This window comes from Hyperolius riggenbachi, chromosome 11 (assembly GCF_040937935.1).
Source record: "Hyperolius riggenbachi isolate aHypRig1 chromosome 11, aHypRig1.pri, whole genome shotgun sequence".
Lineage (NCBI taxonomy): Eukaryota > Metazoa > Chordata > Amphibia > Anura > Hyperoliidae > Hyperolius > Hyperolius riggenbachi.
In genome coordinates, this window is record NC_090656.1 from 172851479 (window position 1) to 172871494 (window position 20016).

The 20016-nt window shown below is 41.4% G+C and overlaps 2 protein-coding genes across 5 annotated transcripts in view; one reads left to right on the plus strand and one right to left on the minus strand.

Moving 5' to 3' along the window:
* The window catches only part of SMPD3 (sphingomyelin phosphodiesterase 3), a 300699-nt gene that overhangs the window by 276861 nt on the left and 3822 nt on the right, over positions 1-20016 (plus strand). For all 4 annotated transcript variants that reach the window (XM_068260747.1, XM_068260749.1, XM_068260748.1 and 1 more), the window contains 4 exons: positions 798-953; positions 2970-3059; positions 6928-6991; positions 8758-8920. In XM_068260747.1, the coding sequence (XP_068116848.1) occupies positions 798-953; positions 2970-3059; positions 6928-6991; positions 8758-8920 (473 nt within the window). The remainder of the gene's footprint in view (positions 1-797; positions 954-2969; positions 3060-6927; positions 6992-8757; positions 8921-20016) is intronic.
* PRMT7 (protein arginine methyltransferase 7) overlaps positions 1-20016 on the minus strand; it is a 162759-nt gene that overhangs the window by 5738 nt on the left and 137005 nt on the right. The window lies entirely within an intron of this gene.

Genomic DNA, 20016 nt, shown 5'->3' on the forward strand with positions numbered 1-20016 from the left:
CAGTCCAGGTGTGAAAATAACTTTTCCATCACTTTTGTGGCCAAAAACAGTCTTTGTAGGTTTGAAAATTTGCCTGCCCATTGAAATCCACGGCAGTTCGATGGGTTTACCTGTTTGTGAACATTTTTGAAAGTTCGCTGTTCGCGAACGGAAAATTCTATGTTCGCGACATCTCTAGTACAGAGCCACATTGAGAGCTACAGGAACCAATTGTTTTCAGTGATTGCCTCTAAAGGTTCAACAATAAAATATTAAGGTTAAGGCTGGGTTCACTCTTATTAAAATTAATGTGCATTTTCCAAACCCATTTGCCACACATATTATGAAAGTCAATGGAGAAACGCACTTCTGCTAAAAATCACATTTTCGCGTTTGCAACTTTCTCATGTGTAAGAAAATGTCCTACTTGCAGCATAATTTTGCCTATAGCATACAATTTCCCATTGACTTTTATTATGTGCGGTAGAAAAATGTACAGGAAAGAACAAATGCAAATGAGAGAAAAGGTCAGTTTTTCGCTGATAAGTGTGAAACCTCTTTGAGGGTCCTGTCATTTTTGCTCATGCCATTTTGACTTGTGTTATTTGATATATCCGGAACTAAACTCTTGAATAAAAATCTGATTTTGATTGAACACGGAATAAACGATGATGGGTGCCAAGGGAGAGTTGCTGGTTCTTTATTCTTTTTCTATGAAGCCGTGTTGCCGGCCGACTTTGTACTACAGAGTGGGCAAAATTAAAGTCCTAAACATTTCCGTGCCTATTGAAAAATGCATTGTATATTCTTTCTTTCAGGGGATGCAACAATCCGATGTGAGCAGCTAGACTTTCTCCAGGAGTGGGTGTCTGAATTCCGAAAATCTACCTCCTCCTCCAGTGCTGCAAACCCAGACGAGCTGGTGGCCTTTGATGTTATTTGTGGAGACCTCAACTTTGACAACTGCTCATCAGGTACACAGTCAAGAAATCTGAGTACCTCCCTTATATTATACGTGTACCCCCTAGTGAAAGGAAATGGCCAGGGTTAGGCATACAGAAATGCCAAATAACTGTACAATAACCAGCACAGGTTACAATCTAAGCAAAAAAAATGGATCCTGGCAGCAGACATAGTAGAACATTAAGGGCCAAGACATTGCCGGTGTGCGTCATGCCAGTCAGTCAGACCAAGGGGTACAAATGTTGTAGAACTGATCAACCGGGTTGGCCAATGAGAAGGTAATCTTCTCTATTACAGATACCGTATGTCTTGGAGCTTATAGGTTAGGGCAAGGAGGCAAATAAACAGGAATTTTGACTCTTTATCTGTGAGATCTTAAAGTGAACCCGAGGTGATATGGTGGCTGCCATATTTATTTCATTATAAACAATACCAGTTGCCTGGCAACCCTGCTGATCTATTTGGCTGCAGTAACAAGCATACAGCTAATCTTGTCAGTTCTTAATATATTATCAGAAACTCTTGTTCTGCTGCATGCTTGTTCAGGGTCTATGGCTGAAAGTATTTGGCAGAGAATCAACAGGATAGCCAGGCAACTGGTATTGCTTAAATGGAAATAAATATGGCAGCTTCCATATCCCTCTCACCTCAGGTTCACTTACTGGTATTTACAATGGAACAAGGGTTTCTTGTGGAATAGAGCCACCCAAGGGTCGCGCAAAATGCTAAACTCCACCACAGAGGAAGCCAAGTGAAAGCAGGCCTTCCAAAGGCCTTGGACTACCGGGCAAGACCACCAGAAGTGAGCCTGATCAGCAACTTGGCCACATCCTTAATAGCAATGATCTGATGCCAACAAACCTCTTCTGTACTCCTGAATGGGTCCTATACCAGTCATGTAGGGTTCAGTATCCCTGCTCTCTGATGATGCACAACACTGTTCATCCTATCCTCCCATTTATTTGCTACAACATTTGTATTACAACTGTAGCTTAAAGCTACCGTGCCAAAGGTTCTGCATAGTGTACGTCCCTTTCACACCGGCTGCGTTACATTTGGTTTTTGAAAGGCTTGTGATTTTCCAAAGGCAAGTACAGTAAAGTTATAATTGGACTCATGGGAATGGATTCATACTGAATGCGTTTCCGATTTCCTAAAAAGACAAGCTTAGTTCTGCTGCATTTTTCCTGCATTTCAATTAAGGCCAACATAGTTAAAATTGCAAAACGCGGAATGCAAAACAGGTTTGCACTTGCAAAAGAGACCTACATTTGATAAAAGTCCCTGCTGAAAAGGGTGCAAGAAATAGCCAGTAGTGAATATCGGTAAATTCACAATGACTTAACCTCTACCTACTTTCACACAGAACACCCCTCCAGTGGTGCCTAACCTTAACACTATACTAACCCTATCACGCCATCTGGCGTCCTGTTGAAAAGGGCACCTGCTAATATAGCCGAGGCCGGTGTCTCCCACTCAGATCGGGACAAGGTCCTCCTGCACCCAAGGCTGAGACACCAAAGTGCACCCCTCCATCTCTCCCACCCCAACCATCACAGACTGATTGCTATTAGACTAAGAGGCGCCCCAGGACCCCCAACACCTTAATATCTAGTTATCTGGCTTGCAGTCACTGCCATGTATCCCCTTGTCTTATTTATCTCTACTTCGAACACAATAGGGGAATGAAAGCTGAGTGAGTTGTGCACCCCCTCCTACACTGCGCCCTGAGGCTGGAGCCTCTCTAGCCTCAGCCTTGGTCTGGTCCTGCTCCCACTATACAAACTGTGGCAACAAATAGCTTCTATTTTAGTGGACCTCCTTTTTAACTAGACGTGCCTTGCGCCCTTTTCAACTGCTCTGGTCTGTACAACATAGTTTGTGTATATTCTGTTTCAACTATTCATACGTCTTCAGAAACCGTATTACTGAGTAGGTTATATATTTATTGATCACATTAGTCAGTGGTCGTCTGAATCCATGATCAGTGTGTATAACCAGGATATATATTTCTTTTTCTGGTGCAGAAGATAAGCTGGAGCAGCAACACAGCCTGTTTACACACTATAAGGATCCATGCAGACTCAGTCCTGGAGAGGAGAAACCCTGGGCAATAGGTGAGAGATGTTTATGGAAGAAATACATGAATACATGTTTTCCACCATTGCCACCTGCAGGCAACTGCTAAGACTGAAAGAAATTCCATATACTTGTTATCATGAGTGCCTGGACAGGTGCAAATGACTTTAGCACCTGTATAATGTGTAATGTACTGTAAACACAGGGTAATATATAATGACAGGCTGTGTTGAAAGAGAACATAATGAGAAGCAGATAAGATTGAACAACAGCGATATGTCTTTTATCTGAACCAACCTACTTCATGTGCTGGTAACAATGTTTTTTTTATGGACTAAAAATAGTGTGTAAGCACACAGCTAGTTTCTTCAATGAAAATTTAAAGGGAGTGGAATATGGAGGCTGCCTTTTCCTCATTCTCCAATTGCTTTTCTGCCATGTTGATTGTTTGCTTTAGTAAAGCCACACATTTGCAACAAGTACACAGTAACTGGAATCAGAACAGCTGATCTGCACGCTAATTAAGGGCCACAGATAGTTAAATTAAAATAAGTTTCCCATTCAATGCAGATGAAAATGTGCAGGACCAGTGGTCTAGAAGCAAAAAACATAAAATAAAAGGGATAAAGATTGGGACATCAAACTTGGAGAGGGACGTAGGAGTACTCATTGACAACAAGTTAAATAATCATATTCAATGCCAAGCAGCTGCAGCTAAAGAAAGTAACATTTTGGAATGCATTAAAAAGGAAATAAAATCTCAGGATGCCAGCATATTACTGCCCTGTCTTTTAAAGAGTAACTGTCAGGCTGCAAAAGCTAATTTAAACCTCTATTCTCCTGTGTTAAACAGTTTAGAAGGAAGCCAAAAAGGCATTACTGAAGTTAAAAATCTCTCTTACTTTGATGTTTGCTGAACAGCAAGGCTCTTTATTCCCAAGCTCCTAAGGAGGCCGGCAGGACGCATAACAGATACTGCAAAGCATTCTGGGGCTGCTTCTTCTCCCCACTGCACTCCCTTGGTCCTCCCCTTCATTTCCCTATCCCGCCCTAAGGCTGCTTTCACAGTGAGAAGTTACAGGCTCATGTTACAGCAGCTTGTAACTTGCAGCCCAGCTCACAACACCGAAAAATCAATGTGCTGTTCACAGGGCACATTCCGTTAGCGTATACTGCATGAGTCCGCTATTGTTCCAGCACAGTAGTGTTGTCCGGATCATGAACCATTAGGATCTTTGATCCTGATCTTTTTTGTTAGTGGAATCATCAGGAAGCAGGGTAAGGAAGGATATTACATCACAATTGACTTCATACAAGACAGACAAACATGGAACCTGCCATGAGCTGTCAGGAGCATCATTCTCTGCAAATACTATATAAAAACTCTGTGAAATCCAAACGTGGACAGTGAAATGCATATGTAATGTAGGTACAGCCATTATTTAGCTACTGATATATGTGTTTATTTTCTCTGAGACCTTATACCTAACAGCTCCTCTTTAAGACCACATCTGGAAGGTAGACTATAGCTCTGAGCACCGCATTACATGAGGGACATTGCAGTACTAGAGTAGGTGCAGTGACGAGCCACAAAACTGATCAGTGGGATGGAAGGTCTCATTTACCAGGAAAGGTTTGATAAACTGGCCTTATTTAGTCTGAAGAAAAGACACCTAGTGTTCCTGAGACAAAAGAAAAAGTATTCATACATACCTGGGGCTTCCTCCAGCCCCCTTCAGGACGTTCGTTTCCTGGATCCTCCACTGTCTGCCCCGGTAAATCTGTCAGACAGCTCATACCACATTCCCCTATTGCACTCCATCATTTTGTGGGGTCTCTGTAAAGATCATAGATAAAATTATATCAATGACACATCTGATTTCTGTGCCGTATCTGAAAAAACTTGTGCAGGATGAGACTTCCCTGTTGAGGTAGCATTCCGCTACCTAAACTGACACGGACACAATGGACATGTGTGAACGGATCCTATAGGTAACATAGGATCTGTCTATATGTCCATTTGACCATTGAGGTAAAAGATCCAATTTCACCTGTAGTGTGAACCTAGCCTGAACAGTCAATAAAGCATACAGCCCCCATTTGTTTACATGACTAAACTTTGATTGCGGAACATTGATGTTAGTGGATTGCCAGCAATAGGTTATTACTGTGATGCCAACATCAGTCATTTCATTAAAGTGAAATTCCATTTTTCTTTAAAAAATTGCTATCATGACATATGTCAGCGCTGCACAAGTCATTCTGTAATTTAATGTTATTAAGAATTATCTTTCCATTTCAATTTACAGCCTGCTGTGAATGTCTAAAAGTCAAATTACATGACATGCTCCCATTCATGAAAATAAGTATGCCTTTGCTGTAATCTCTAAAGTATGGGCTGCCCACTTAAGATGGTGAATGACATGCAAATGATTCCATAGCAGTACACATCTTGGTGGATTGCTGAATGGGAGGCTGGAGAGGTTGGGGTGCCTTGTCCACATCCTGGATTGAAACTCTAAACAAATGCAAAAGATTATTTGGATGACAACAATCTAGGGAGAAGGTAGCTCTCATGGGGTCTGATCTCCATCTGTGCATCACATTGGGCCAAACCATTTATTTTCACTTTTACCATATAATTCTATATGAAAACATTTATCTCGGTTCAATGAGACCACCGGCAGTCTCAGCCAACCAGTGAATGGAGGAGCTATGGGGACATCTCTCCCTCCCTGTCATTATTGCATAGCAGCGTGAAGCAGAAATCACTTACCAGAGCTCTGGTCCTTTTCACTTCTTGCAGCTGCCTGTTGCATCCTCTGTATGCTCTGGATGTGTCACCTGACCTGCATTGGTAGCCATACAGAGCAAATGCAGCTGGCAGCTGTAGAAATTAAAAGGATCAGTGTGTGTGTGTGTGTGTGTGTGGGGATGGGGGGGGGGGGGGGGTTAGGGTTACATTTAGGTCCAGTTGCTGGACCTCTTACAGGACACCCGAGGTGAAAACAAACTAATGAAATAAACAATTTTAAATTAAAAAACACAGTTTTAGGTGATATTTAAATCTACTTTTTACGTTTTTACTATTTTATTGTATTTACTCAATGACATATTCATTGAAGTATGCCAGAGCTAACATCTATGAACTATTGAGCCTTTTTATCTCTTTCCTGCTCTCAGAAGCCATTTTTCTGGTAGGAAAGTGTTTTATAGCTGTAATTTCTTATCACTCAGGGTCACACTGTAGTCTGACCCAGTCCTTACATATCTGATGTTCAACTCTTTCAGGTAGAGAAATAAAAAAAAAAGGAACACCGCATAGCTATTTGTGTGCTAGGCACTGTACATAAACATGTCTATCTCATCATGTCACATGTCACCTCAGGTATCCTTTAAGCAACAGGAAATTACACATTAAGGGCATCAGGCAATCCCTCCCTGTGCCGAATAGCCTAGCCCTAGACCTTACTGTATATGAATTAGATCAAGCAAGTCACATTCACTGCTAATATCTGAATATGAGCTTGAATTAACCATATTATTAATGGAAAGACCTGGGTATAACAAAGTATAAATGTGGCTTAAGGGTAATATATTTTAGGAAATGTAACTACTTTCTATATGCCCCCTTGGAAGATCTGAAGTGAACTTGTCTATTTAGAAACATGAAAATATTGATCCTTAGGCATCAGAAGGTGTGTGATTTAGTCCAACTTTATCTGCAGAGGGGCGTGTGGGAAAAACCTGCGCTTTGCTCTCTGGAAATATGAAGTGTTATTAAGCATGAGGTGATTGGAGTGATTATGGAGTAGGCTACAGCGAGCTGCCTTTGAACACCAGGCAAACACAATATAGCTCTAGATTACACTGAATGTTATTAATGTTTGTGTGTGCTTTTTTTAGGAACACTGCTGGATCCAGAGGGCCTGTATGATGAGGAGGTGTGTACCCCGGACAATCTGCAGAAGTGAGTCATTTTTATACAAGTAGTGAAGCAATAGAGAAATATATCAGTTTTAAGCGTTGACTATTTTATCAGACAGCATAAGGCCAGTGTGTGTATAAGCATATAAAGTCATTCCTATAATGCCTATCATCACCAACAGGGCAATAGCCAAGGTTAACCAGTCCATTTTCTACTTTAAAAAAGTAATGTGGATCTCTGTGGCATTTTAATATGCAGTAGTGAGGAGGACATGCTGCGGCCTAATAGTCTACTCTCAAATACATCCTGACAGAGAAGGATTACGATGTGATGGGGCCCTAAACAAGGTAGTAGGTAGATTTGGGGCCCCCGTGTGGGACTTTTGGTACGCTGAAGTGACGAGAGGTCAAAGAAGGTGACAGGTGGGCCCCTTGACACGCACTAGGCCCCAAGCACCTGCCTAGGTTGCCTGGTGGATGAGCCTGCTCTGCATCCTGATATCTCAACTGGTAGTGGAGAGGATGGAGGCGCACAATGTATGTTCTATTTTGGTATTTTTAAATGCAAATAAAAAAATGATATAATAAAATGAGAGGTAATTGTTTACCTCTCCAGAAGATATAGACACCAGTTTAACTGGAAAAAAGTTTTTATTCAATAAGCAATCTGACTTTCACGGGTCATGGCCTGCTTCCTCAGGTCAATACAAAATGTCTAAAACAATAAATAGGTATGTGTGTGTGTGCGTGCGTGCGTGCGTGTGTGTGTGTGCGTGCGTGCGTGCGTGCGTATACAATATCAGCTCCCAGGCAGCCCTGCTGATCCTCTGCCTCTAATACTTTTAGCCATAGACCCTGAAGAAACATGCAGCAGATCAGGTGTTTCTGACATCATTGTCAGATCTGACACGATTAGCTGCATGCTTGTTTCAGGTGTGTGAGTCAGACACGATTATAGCCAAATAGATCAGCTGGCCTGCCAGGCAACTGGTATTTTTTTAAAAGGAAATAGATCCAGCAGCCTCCATGTCCCTCTCATTACAGTTGTCCTTTAATGAGCAGAGAGAGTAGCTGCAGCGTGGCGGAGCTGCTCCAAAGCAGGAGCATTGATTTCTGGAGCAAGTGTGGAGCTTGAGACGTCTAGACACAAAGCTGTAAGCTTGTTTAGGCTCAGGAAAGCTAAGGGCTCGTTTCCACTGTAGCGGTGCGGAATCGCCTGGATTCCACCGCAGAAGAAATCGCATGCAGGTGCGTTTTTTTACGCGTTATTTTACGCGATTACGCATGCGATTTCGCATAGGTTAGGCTATGTGCGTTTTTAACCATGTCACTGCCTGTGTTAATTTACATTGGTTCCTATGCGGAATCGCATGCGTAATCGCGTAAAATAACGCGTAAAAAAACGCATGCGATTTCCCTATTAAATACATTAGCGGCGATTCGCATGCATTCCACTAGCAGGCGAATTCGTTGGCTCTTTTGTGCGTTTTTTCACCGCTCATAAAAACGCACCACGCAAACGCTACAGTGGAAACAGGTCCATTCACTTGCATTACATGTGCGAATCTGCATGCGTTGGACGCATGCAGATTCGCGATAGTGGAAACGAGCCCTCAGAGTTGTTCCAGGGCAAGAAATACAAACAGTAAGTCCAGCTGACTCTGCTACACAGTGCAGTACCTCAAGCAACCAAAAGTGCCTCTTATTGAATCTATAGACTATGCTTATGTCTGTGGTGATCAGAAATAATCATTTGTTATTTACACATACAAGTATAAATGATGAAACGTTCTTGGCTACCTTTTGTAGGGTTCTGGAAAATGAAGAAGGCCGGAAGGAGTATCTGGTATATCCCACCAGCAAGAATCACTGCCCCAACCAGAAAGGGAGGAAAGTTCCACTAAAGGGTAGTGGGCGCAGAATTGATTATATGCTTTATTCTGAAGAGGGACTTAATATGGAATGGAAAATGGTAAGTGATGTCATGTTACACCTGCCTGTGCACACTTGGCAGTTCCTAATAAATTCTATATATAGAATGAAGGCCAGATTTTACCACTATGTCATATCTCCCAACTTCTTGAGGTATGAAAAAAGGGACATTTAAGCCACGCCCCTAACCCTGCCCCTGGCACACTCCTAGTCACGCATATCATAAAGATTTCATAAGAAAAATATGTTGTTTTATAATTCAAGCCACTCTGGTCCTTTCTATCCTGGTTCATTTTCCTTCATATTAATATTTGAAAATAAGAAATATATCAATTTTAAGGATGGGAATAAAGTTTAGGGTCAATTAAACACATTGTACATACTGTATATTTACGTAGATCTGTACATGACATGAGTCCTGAAAGAGGGACAGGGGGACTGGGTTCCCAAAAAGGGACTGTCCCTCCAAAAGAGGGACAGCTGGGAACTATGGTGCAGCTACATAGCCACATTCGCATCACTAACATCACTAAGGGCCGTTTCCACTACACGCAGAATGGATGCAGAAAAACAGTGAATGTCTATGGTCCTGTTTCCACTAAACACTATTTTTCTGATGCAGATTTTCCCATAGGCATTCATTGGAGTCAGTTTTTCTGCATCCATTCTGCCCTGGTCACTAGAGAACACTGGAATATGAATGATTTTTACCCCACCTGACAATTTGTGTGCACAACCACCTCGGTCAGCATTTCTCAACCCAGTCCTTGTGACTCACCAATGCTGCATGTTTTGCAGGCAACCTCACCAATGTACAGGTGGGGTAATTAGTGTCTGGACTAGGTGCATTCCATGTAGATGAGACACTAATTACCCCACCTGTGCATAGGTGAGGTTGCCTGCATAACATGCACCAATGGGGAGTCACAAGGACAGGTTTGAAAAACACTCACCTAGGTGTAGAAGAATATAAAACAAGTAGCACTGACAATGTCAGCTATCCAAGTCTTACATCTCCAAACTAGCCCAAGCCAAAGAGCAGTGAGGAGACATATGGAATGTACCGGACTGTACTCTGATGGAACTTTAATTACCTTTTGCAAAGTCTACCTACACATTTGTCAAGTGAAACCATACAGAACCTCGGAGACTGCCGCTAGTGCTGGAACCTTTCCATCTTGCTGGCATTTACTAGTTTCACCCGAATGAGATCATTTATCAAGTTGATGAATAGTTAGAGCATTTCACATCTAAGTCCTTTAACACTGCTAAACGTGAAGATCTACACTATTAGGTGCCTATTTGTATTTTTTATGTTTGTTGCTCTATGATATCTATCAAATGCACTTCCTTGACATGGGTTTCATTGTTACTTAGTTTAAATAGATAATGAAAGTAAACACATTCCCACACAGGACACAGGCTGCATTTACGTACCATCAGTTACCTGATCCATGTTAGTATCCTCGAATGGAGGCTCTGTGCAAATCCAATCAGCAGCCTAGTTGCATGCAGTGGACAGCTCCACCCCTCTCTTTTCACGCTGTACTGTGAAACTCCGCCCATGCACCCTCGCCAGCCTGTCTTTAATGGAAATGGGTAAAGTATGGTGGGAGTGAAGTCATGGTGTGGACAGAGAGGCATGGAGCCAGCCACTGCCACCAGATCAGCTTCCATGCAACCATGCTTCGGATTGGATTTGCCTGGTGCTTGCATTGGGGGATACTGCAGAATACTAATGTGGGTCAGGTTACTGACGCTCTACTTCGGTATTCGTTTACTTTCCTTATCTTAACTTCACTGCAGTGTTATATTCCTGATGAACCTTGGTTGGGTCCTCATTACATTAATAATGTATTATCTAAAATCCAGATTTGAAATTTCCAATTTTACATTCTTAACACTAAAACTAGGTCCATATGTGTAGGGTAATCTGTCCCATTTAAAAGGAGACAAGCTTTTTTATACCATATCAGCCAGCTCCTGACATATTGTGCCTACAAAGAAACAAAACACACCATATGCTCTTTCCCTAAATATTCCTTCACAATTATTCTAGATTTTATTCAGCACTGGCAAATAAACGGCATAGAGGAGTGGCAGTCATTTCAAGAAATATATTGTTTCCACAAGTGTAAAATGAGACAAATCAGAAAGATTCATTACATCAACAGGCATAGTTCTAATATTTTCTAAGCATCTTCTTTAAAGTGAACCTCCGGACTAAAAATCTACTCAGCAGCACTGAAAAGGCTTGGTGTTTCTTTTAACAGTTTCACAGCATCAGAACTTTGTTTTTCTTACCAAAGCATCATTTTTAGCTGCATTTTTAGCTAAGCTCCACCCATCAAAGAAAAAAAGCCAGGGCTTTTTTTGCCTGATGCTGTGCAGAGCATGATGGGATTTCCTATGTTGTTATTCATGTTGCCTAGCAACTGGGAGAGGTGCTCAGGACACAGGACAGTTGGAACGGTGTCTCATGCTCCCTGTCACCTCCTTTCAACCAAAAAGATGGCTGCCATCATGAAATCAAACATTTGCCTGTTCTTTTAAAACAGGGTGGGTAAGAGATTATATTACCTATCTATTTTAATTAACATAACTACCGTATATACTCGGGTATAAGTCGCAGAACTGATTTAAAGTAAAAAAAGTGTGGGGGGGGTCGACTTATAGTCGCATAGTCCTAAATTTTGCGACTTACAGCCTGAGTGGGGTGAGGGTGTGTGTTATGGATGTGGGGTGTGTGTGTGTGTGTGTGTGTGTGTGGAGGGGTTACTCACCATCCATCGCTGGGCGCAGTGTCCTCTCTTTTCCTCTCTTCTCCCTCAATCGCGCGTCTACCCCCTTAAGAGATGGTCCGGCTTCCGATGTCACATGACGTCGGGAGCGGAAGTTACCGCGCGAGTGGAGGAGAAGCAAGCAGAAGAGAGGAGACTGCGCCCAGCGGTGGATGGTGAGAGGAGACTGCTGCAGCGGCGGGGAGAGCGGGCATGGAGGCAAACATCCCACCTTCCACAGCCTCTATCCTCCATCTACTTTCCTTTACCACGCGTCCCCTTGTGCTGATACCAGCGTCTCCTGTGATGATATCATCACAGTAAACGCTGGTATCAACGCATGGGATGCCTGGGAGAGGAAGTAGATGGAGGATAGAAGGTGAGATGTTTGCCTCCATGCCCGCTCTCCCCACCGCTGCAGCCTATACATGGGGGAAACTGTACTGGCTACCTACCGATGCTAGGGGCAACTATACTGGCTACCTACCTATGCTACTGGCAACTATACTGGCTACCTACCTATGCTACTGGCAACTATACTGGCTACCTACCTATGCTAATGGCAACTCTACTGGCTACCTACCTATGCTACTGGCAACTCTACTGGCTACCTACCTATGCTACTGGCAACTCTACTGGCTACCTACCTATGCTAATGGCAACTATACTGGCTACCTACCTATGCTACTGGCAACTATACTGGCTACCTACCTATGCTACTGGCAACTATACTGGCTACCTACCTATGCTACTGGCAACTATACTGGCTACCTACCTATGCTACTGGCAACTATACTGGCTACCTACCTATGCTAATGGCAACTATACTGGCTACCTACCTATGCTACTGGCAACTATACTGGCTACCTACCTATGCTACTGGCAACTATACTGGCTACCTACCTATGCTACTGGCAACTATACTGGCTACCTTCCTATACTGGGGGCAACTATACCTGGCCGCCTACCTATGCTGGCTACCTATACTGGAGGCAGATACCTGGCTGGCTTACCTATAGACTTACCTATAGACTTATACTTGAATAATTGGAAAAATCCACCTTGTGAGGGTCAAATTTTGGGGGGCGACTTATACACGGGGTTGACTTGTATCCGAGTATATACGGTAATGTAACTTAATGACAGTATGTTTGTTTAGGTTGGAGTTCCTCTTTAAGAGACATTGTATTGAGAGGGATATGGAGGCTGCCATATTTAAGAATATCAATTGCCTGGCTGTCCTGCTGATCCTTTTGGCTGCAGTAGTGTCTGGATTGCACACCTGAGAAAAGCATGTGACATTAATCACAGCACCTGATAACCATACTTTTCTTGATCAGCTGCTGAAAGTATTAGGGTAATTTTACACTTAGTAGTAGAAACACACAAATGGCAGTTTAAAGGGAACCACACAAAATAAACTTATCGGTCGATAGCTTGTAAAGAATAAATGCTCTACCTGATAATTTCGCCACTCTGGTGTGCCTTTTTTTAGTGTTTTTTATCCATTATTGCTCCAGGAAATATCCAATATGGCCGCCGGCTCATATCCCTTCTGCTTCCAGGTTATAAGCTGTTCTGGATGTGCTGTCTAGCCTCTATGAGACTATAGACAAGCAGGGCTGCTGCTGCCTTTCATCTGTGTGCTTTCAACTTTATTATTCTGGCATGCTGTATGGCTGCCTGTAGGAAGTGTCTCTCATAGGAATGAAACTGCATACAGTAGATAATGACTGGCTGCACACTGCACACAGATACACTTGTCTGTTTCAGAGCTTCCTTCTCGGCAGCAGCAGCCCCCCCCCCCCCCCCCCCCCATGTCAACAGCTCTGAGTAGGAAATCTGAGCCAGGAGGGGGCAGGCTTGGGCTTGAAAAGGCTCCACAGAAGAGTGACTCAGCTATAATGATTCCAGGTCAAACCTAGACTGAATCAGTCCGTGGATTCTTATCACAGCTGATAACAGATAGATTAGACTGAGAAGAATAAAACTAAAAGCATGATAGGTGTTTACTGTCATGTTCCCACTGATAAATGTAATAAAATACATGAGGGTGCTTCGTCTCTGGTTCTCTTTAACCACTTCGTCCACAGGTCAGTAGATATACATCCTCTGGGACTTCATCTAAGCCACAGGTCAGTAGATATACGTCTTGTAGCAGAAGCAGTGCTGTGCAGGATTGGGCTTGCTCCTGTGCACATTTCTGGCACTATTTGATGCAGGACTAATTGGTGAATGGGAATATAAGTTTCCTGAGCTAATGAGATTGATTTTTACTAATAAAAATAGTTGTATTTTCTCATTTCATAGTGAAAAATACACTTTGTAGCACTATTTCAGAATCAAATATCTTCACCATAAATTGTGACAGGAACATAATCGAAGTTTTGTGATAAGCAGTAAGAATAGTCAAACAAAATGTGTGTTTTTATCGACAGTAGCACTTTTTATTTTTAAACTAGAATTGGTAAAACTGAGAAATACATGTTTGTTCTATTTTTTTCTTTGTTTTCCCATTAAAATTCATAGAAAACAAAATTGTATGAGGGAAAAAATGGCATACAATGAAAGCCTAGTTTGTCTTGAAAAAAACAATATATATTTCATTTCTGTGTCATAAGTAGGGATAAAGTTATTTCTGATTAAATAGGGACATAGCTAAACTGTCAAAACTGCTCTGGTCAATAAGTTGAAAACAAGGTCTGGATGCGAAGTGGTTAAATATAGCTCTGCATGCCCAGACAAAGCTCAGGTACCTCACAGAGCTGACCCACAGTAAATATAGCAAAGGGTCAGCACCACTGAAGTGGTCAGCACCACTCAAGCGACAGACTGCTGTTTCTAGGGCAGACTACCCAGCAAACACATATTGAACCAGATCTTAATGGAGTGTGGACGGCGCTTCAAAGAACCAAAAGGCACAAAAAGAAAAGTGTGCCTTCTTAAAACAGAAGGTATTTGCAACTATTCAGATTGGAGTGAGCATGTGATGGCTCCCACAATGCACCACTGCTGAATATACAAATAATTCTTTGTTGTCCCTGTGAGCTAGCCACACCCCCAGAACCGGTGGAATGCAATGATGTGGCAGCTTGTTAATTGTGCAGAGCCAAAATAATCAAACATGCATACAGACTGTTTTGGATTGGTTGATCCTCATCAGTGCACAACATGGATTAATGTGGCTCTATGAGGTAGGACTTGAAACACCCAGAGTTCCAGACTACCCAGCAAGCTCATGGTGAACTAGAACTTATTGTGTTGTCTTCCTTGCTGTCACAGAGAACACAACACAATGGCCACTGTGAACGTCGCCATAAATTTACCAAGACTGACCAGTCGAAAATGTAGACAAGGTATAAGAATCAGGGTCTAGTGCATATTTGAAGAAGGTGCAGTCATAAAAAAGGCAGTGGTGTAGCAATAGGAGATGCAGAGGTTGTGACCGCACCAGGGCCCCTGGACCAGAGGGGCCCACTAGGGGTCCTTCATCCATCTTATTAGCTTTTCATAGGTGCTATGCTGGTAACGAACACCTCTGTTTGTGCATTGAACAGTGGTAATCATTAAAGTGTAACTGTGGGGCATAAAATCAATTCTTTATTTTTATCTGGTAAACAAATAATAAGGATGCTAACCAGGCAATCCAGAAGTTAAAATCACTATTACCGTACTTTTCTCGTTCAAAAATGATCATTCACCAGTTTACCTGACTCTTATTTGGTACACACAACATTTAGTACACAAAAAGGAAGTTGAAGGGCATGCTGGGTTGTCCTTTTTTGCTTCTCTACTTCTCCTTAGACTTAACTAATGCAGCCTGATTGGCTGCAGCCTCTTTCCCTCCTCTTTTCCCCTCCCACACCTCTGTTCCTCTCCAATTAGCCAATATTTCTCATGCTGAGCTCATGCTTTCTATAGTGAAGTTTTTTACTGTAGAAAAATCACTAAAATCAAAATGTGGATAGTGCAATACATATGTTATGTAAGTATAGCAAGTATTTATCTACTTATGTGGGGTTTTTTTTCTGCGTTAGTATGGCTGACAGCTCCACTTTAACACACTGTTTCCTTACTCTGGTTACACTTCTCTGACACTGCAGATGTCCTTGGTAGGTTTTGGGGCTCCACATCAATAGAGTGCTTGGGGCCCCATGAAAAACTTGCACTGGGGCCCCAAGCTCCTTAGCTACGCACTGACTAAAGGGGCTATACCTCTTATTCTCCATCCCAAATGACATATTGTAGAATTCATCTTATGCTGTCTATCACAGTCTAACTTTTTTTATTCATATAACATATTCACATTGCCTTATTATGATACGGTCTTAACATCAGGAAGAAAGTTCACACCTAAATTCAACTGGGGTCTAAATGAAGATTTGAATACATATATGCAAACCCATTAACACCATCCTTGTATCTACATAACTGATCCACAATCCAAAAACTTAAATTAGTTCAATGCTTATCTATAAGACAGAAAATATGGTCAAGTGGCCTCAAGCTTGATTTTACAGAAGTGATAACAAGCCAGATAAAATGAGGCCTATAAAACAGCAGCATAGAGTTAATTCACTCTGGGAAACATCCTCTGGGGAACTCCCTTTACTAATCCAAATGCGATATATAAAACATTTAACAAATCCTATAAAAATAAACTCTACAACCAGCTCCTTTAATCCCTGAGGCTATTGAAGATTTTTTTCAAATGAGCTATCAATGCCTAAATTATCTCTTGAAGCTCAACAATTTAACAGTCTAATTAATTAGGAAGATATATCCAGTTAGGTATCAAATGCCTCAAAGTGGGCAAATCCTCAGGCCCAGATGGCCTAACTCTGACTATCGACAGGATATATTCAGTAAACTGTGGAAAGGTAAAGGGAATCTGAAGTGAAAATAAACTTATGATATAATGATTTGTATGTGTAGTACAGCTGAGAAATAGAACATTATTAGTACAGATATGAGTCTCATATTGTTTCCAGTACAGGAAGAGTTAAGAAACTTCAGTTATCTATGCAAAACAGCTTCTCTGACCCCTCTGACTAATTTAGTCAGAGAGCAGGTCTCTTTTCTGAAGCACTTATCTCAAACTGTCTCTCGCTGTTTCTTGTTTGTTTAAGGTTTTCCTGCAGAGCTAATGACCCTTTGAACTTTCCTGCTCCATTTCATAGTTTAAAACACAGAGTATAGTTTGTAAACTGCAGTTATTAGATAATGATGCAATGATATAGAAAAAAGCCTTATAATTGACACTTTTTTTGCTCGTAATGTTCTATGAATTACCCATACTACTCATACAATTCATTATATCATAAGGTTTTTTTTTCGCTTCAGTGTCACCTTAAGGTGTAGAGGCAGTGTGTTACCCTTACTGGGATTTACACAAATGATGCAGTACTTTACTTAGTTTGCATAACCCGCGTTATATATGCAACACCTACTTGTGTAACAGGTAGGGTAGTTGTTAAGTATATAACGCGAGTTATGCCTGATGTAATGTGTTACACAGCTTGAGTTAAGCCCAGTAAACCACAAACGTATCCTACGTATCGATAACTTACAATGAAAACACACCCATTTATCACTGATGCACTTAAAATCATTACAGGACAACTATCAAAATCCTGTACGATTGGTATCGAACTCCCTCCAAATTGCACCAATGGAACTTAATACCGACCGATCTATGCTACAGAGGTTGTGGTCAAAGAGCTGATCAACTCCACTGTTGGTGGAGCTGTCCACTTATTAAGTCCTTTTGGTCAATGTGCTTTCTCTTAATTTCAGATGTTTTGGGGATGGAAGTCCAAGTCGATACCTGGACCGCATTATTCCACAGGCATAACCCCTGCCTTTCAAAACACTCTAATGCATTTATAGCTTGCTTGCATGTTTGTAATGCCGCCCAATCTCTCTTGGCTCAAACGTGGAAAAACTCCCCACCCCCTCAATCGGCCCTTATTTTCAAGATCAAGGAGATATATTCAATGGAGCACATCACCTACACCATCACCAATAATCCAGATACATTTCTTGGCACATGAAGTCAGTGGTCAACTTGGTCTTTGTCTCTCGAATCCTTCATAGATTAGCCTTCAGGTTCTTCCTAGAGTTTCTGAGAGGTCACCTTTTATCGCATTACCCTTTCCTAGGATCCCATCATTCTACCTATGCTGAAATGCTGGATTGTTACTTTGTTTTACTTAATTTGAGGTTATTTTCCTTCTGGTTTCGTTTTCTTTTTCTTATCACTGGCGTAATCTTACATATAAATCTATAACTTGTCTTCATTTTAATGTGTCAGCTGGCATGACGTCACTTATGTCTCGGTATCACCTTGTATTATTCTGGTCATTTTGTAAATTTTCATGCCTTTAAGAATCTCAGTAAAAAGAAAGTTGAAAAAAAGGACAACTATCACGAAAATGTGTAGAATTTAATATATATGCATGTAAATGTACATTTCCTCTAGATAACAAGGACTATAAATTACTTTTTTCCTATGATGCAGTCACAGAAGGTAGTGAAAATCTGATCTTATAGGGGATTCTCAGTTATTTCTTGATTTAAAAAAGCACTTATTGAACTGCAGTTGCTTAGTCCAGATGCCAAAATAGCGTGTAAAGTGACTAGGGAAGCTGGCTGACATCTGTATATAAATCCTTCCCAGGGAGTGCTTTCTCTAAAGAATAAGGCTGAGTTCACACTTTTTGCCCGGGATTCATGCTTTTCTGATTGTCGGCGATCAGCAAAGCGCTACGGCACAAGTAATCTTATGGAACTACTCTACTGCAGTCAGTGGCTGCGGCATGTTTGTGATTTCTGACAATCGCAAACATGGTACTTGGAGCATTTTCCCGGCGATTGCATTGCTTTTCTCATTAACTGGAATCGCCAAAAAATCACAGAACGCCGCAATGCAAAATCACAATTGTTAGGCGTTTTGAGTTGCTGAGTATGGCCTAAAGGTAATACTGAGAATCTCCCATTAGTAGATGGACTAATCCAGTCAGATCTTTCAGCTTTTTAATACCTACTCCGACAGCACCATAGGAAAAAAGTAATTTATAGGAAGAATATACATTTTATACTGTATGTATGTGTTATATATTTTAAAGTTCAGTTCTTAAAAAATGTTTAAACATATAACAGTCTTAACATACTGTACCTAATAAAGATGTTCCATTACTGCTAGATAGCTTTAAAAATATTTACTTCCCTTAACGGACTCTGAGAACAGTCTGGCTTCCTTTCAGTTTTTTGCTACAAAAATGACAATCGCCAAAACTGTACAAACACTGTAATTATTGCTGAGGTGAAAGCCAGAATGAAAGCTTTTAAGAAATATTAACTAGTATCCCCAAAGATGCGCTGATTTACGGAATCACAGTTAGTCAGTTCAACTCCCAAAATAGCATGCAAATGAGTAGTGAGACTGGGCGACATCTTAGTTTAGGTCCTTTCCATGGAGTGCTTTTGTAAATATTAAAGGAGATACTGAGGATCCCCCATGTGAATGTGCACATGTCTCAAACCTGTCAGATCTGCCAGATTTTAACTGCCTACTGTAAGTGATGGCAACATTGGAAAAAAATGAATTGATTATGTATTTTACCCTGGCAAAAATGTATATCTTATATGTATGTGCCGTATTTTAAATTTCCTTCTCATGGGCCATTATTTGATCTTATAGAGGCTCCCCTGCAAATTATAGCAAAATTATGTAATTGGCTCGGAGTGTACACAATGATTTCAGGTGAACAGATCCTTTGAAATGGGGAAGAGAAAGAGAGAGAGAGACTGTAGACTCATTTATTCCATCTGCACATCCAGAGCTGGAAGAGAGCGGGTGGTATCAGCAGAACATAAGGCAGATGACTGGGCAGCAGCTGTCAGACCTTGGAAGGCAGACTCTGGGCTCCAGAGTAGTCCTCAAATCAAGACTGTAAATAATACGAGTACATGTAACTCTTTTATTAGTAAACCGGCACAATTGTAGTAAATGAATAATTCCTACCCAAGTACGATATTGGTTAAAAAAAGGGTAAATTTAAAGAGAAACTATACTGAAAATAACATAATTAAAATTACAATTTTTTTCTACAATATCTATAACTTATTTAGTCAGTGTTTGTCCATTGTAAAATTTTTCCTCACCCTAATTTACATTATGAAGTGTGTCACAGGTGGCGACATCTTTAGTCCTGTCAGGTGCAGCGCTTCATTTAAAGTCCCAGGGGCGTAGATATTTGTCTTCTGCAGTGAATGGGCGGTGTGCGCACTCGCACCAGCATTACCAACTGGTGGGGCAATGATTGGTGAATGGGAACAAGCGTTCCCAAAGCCA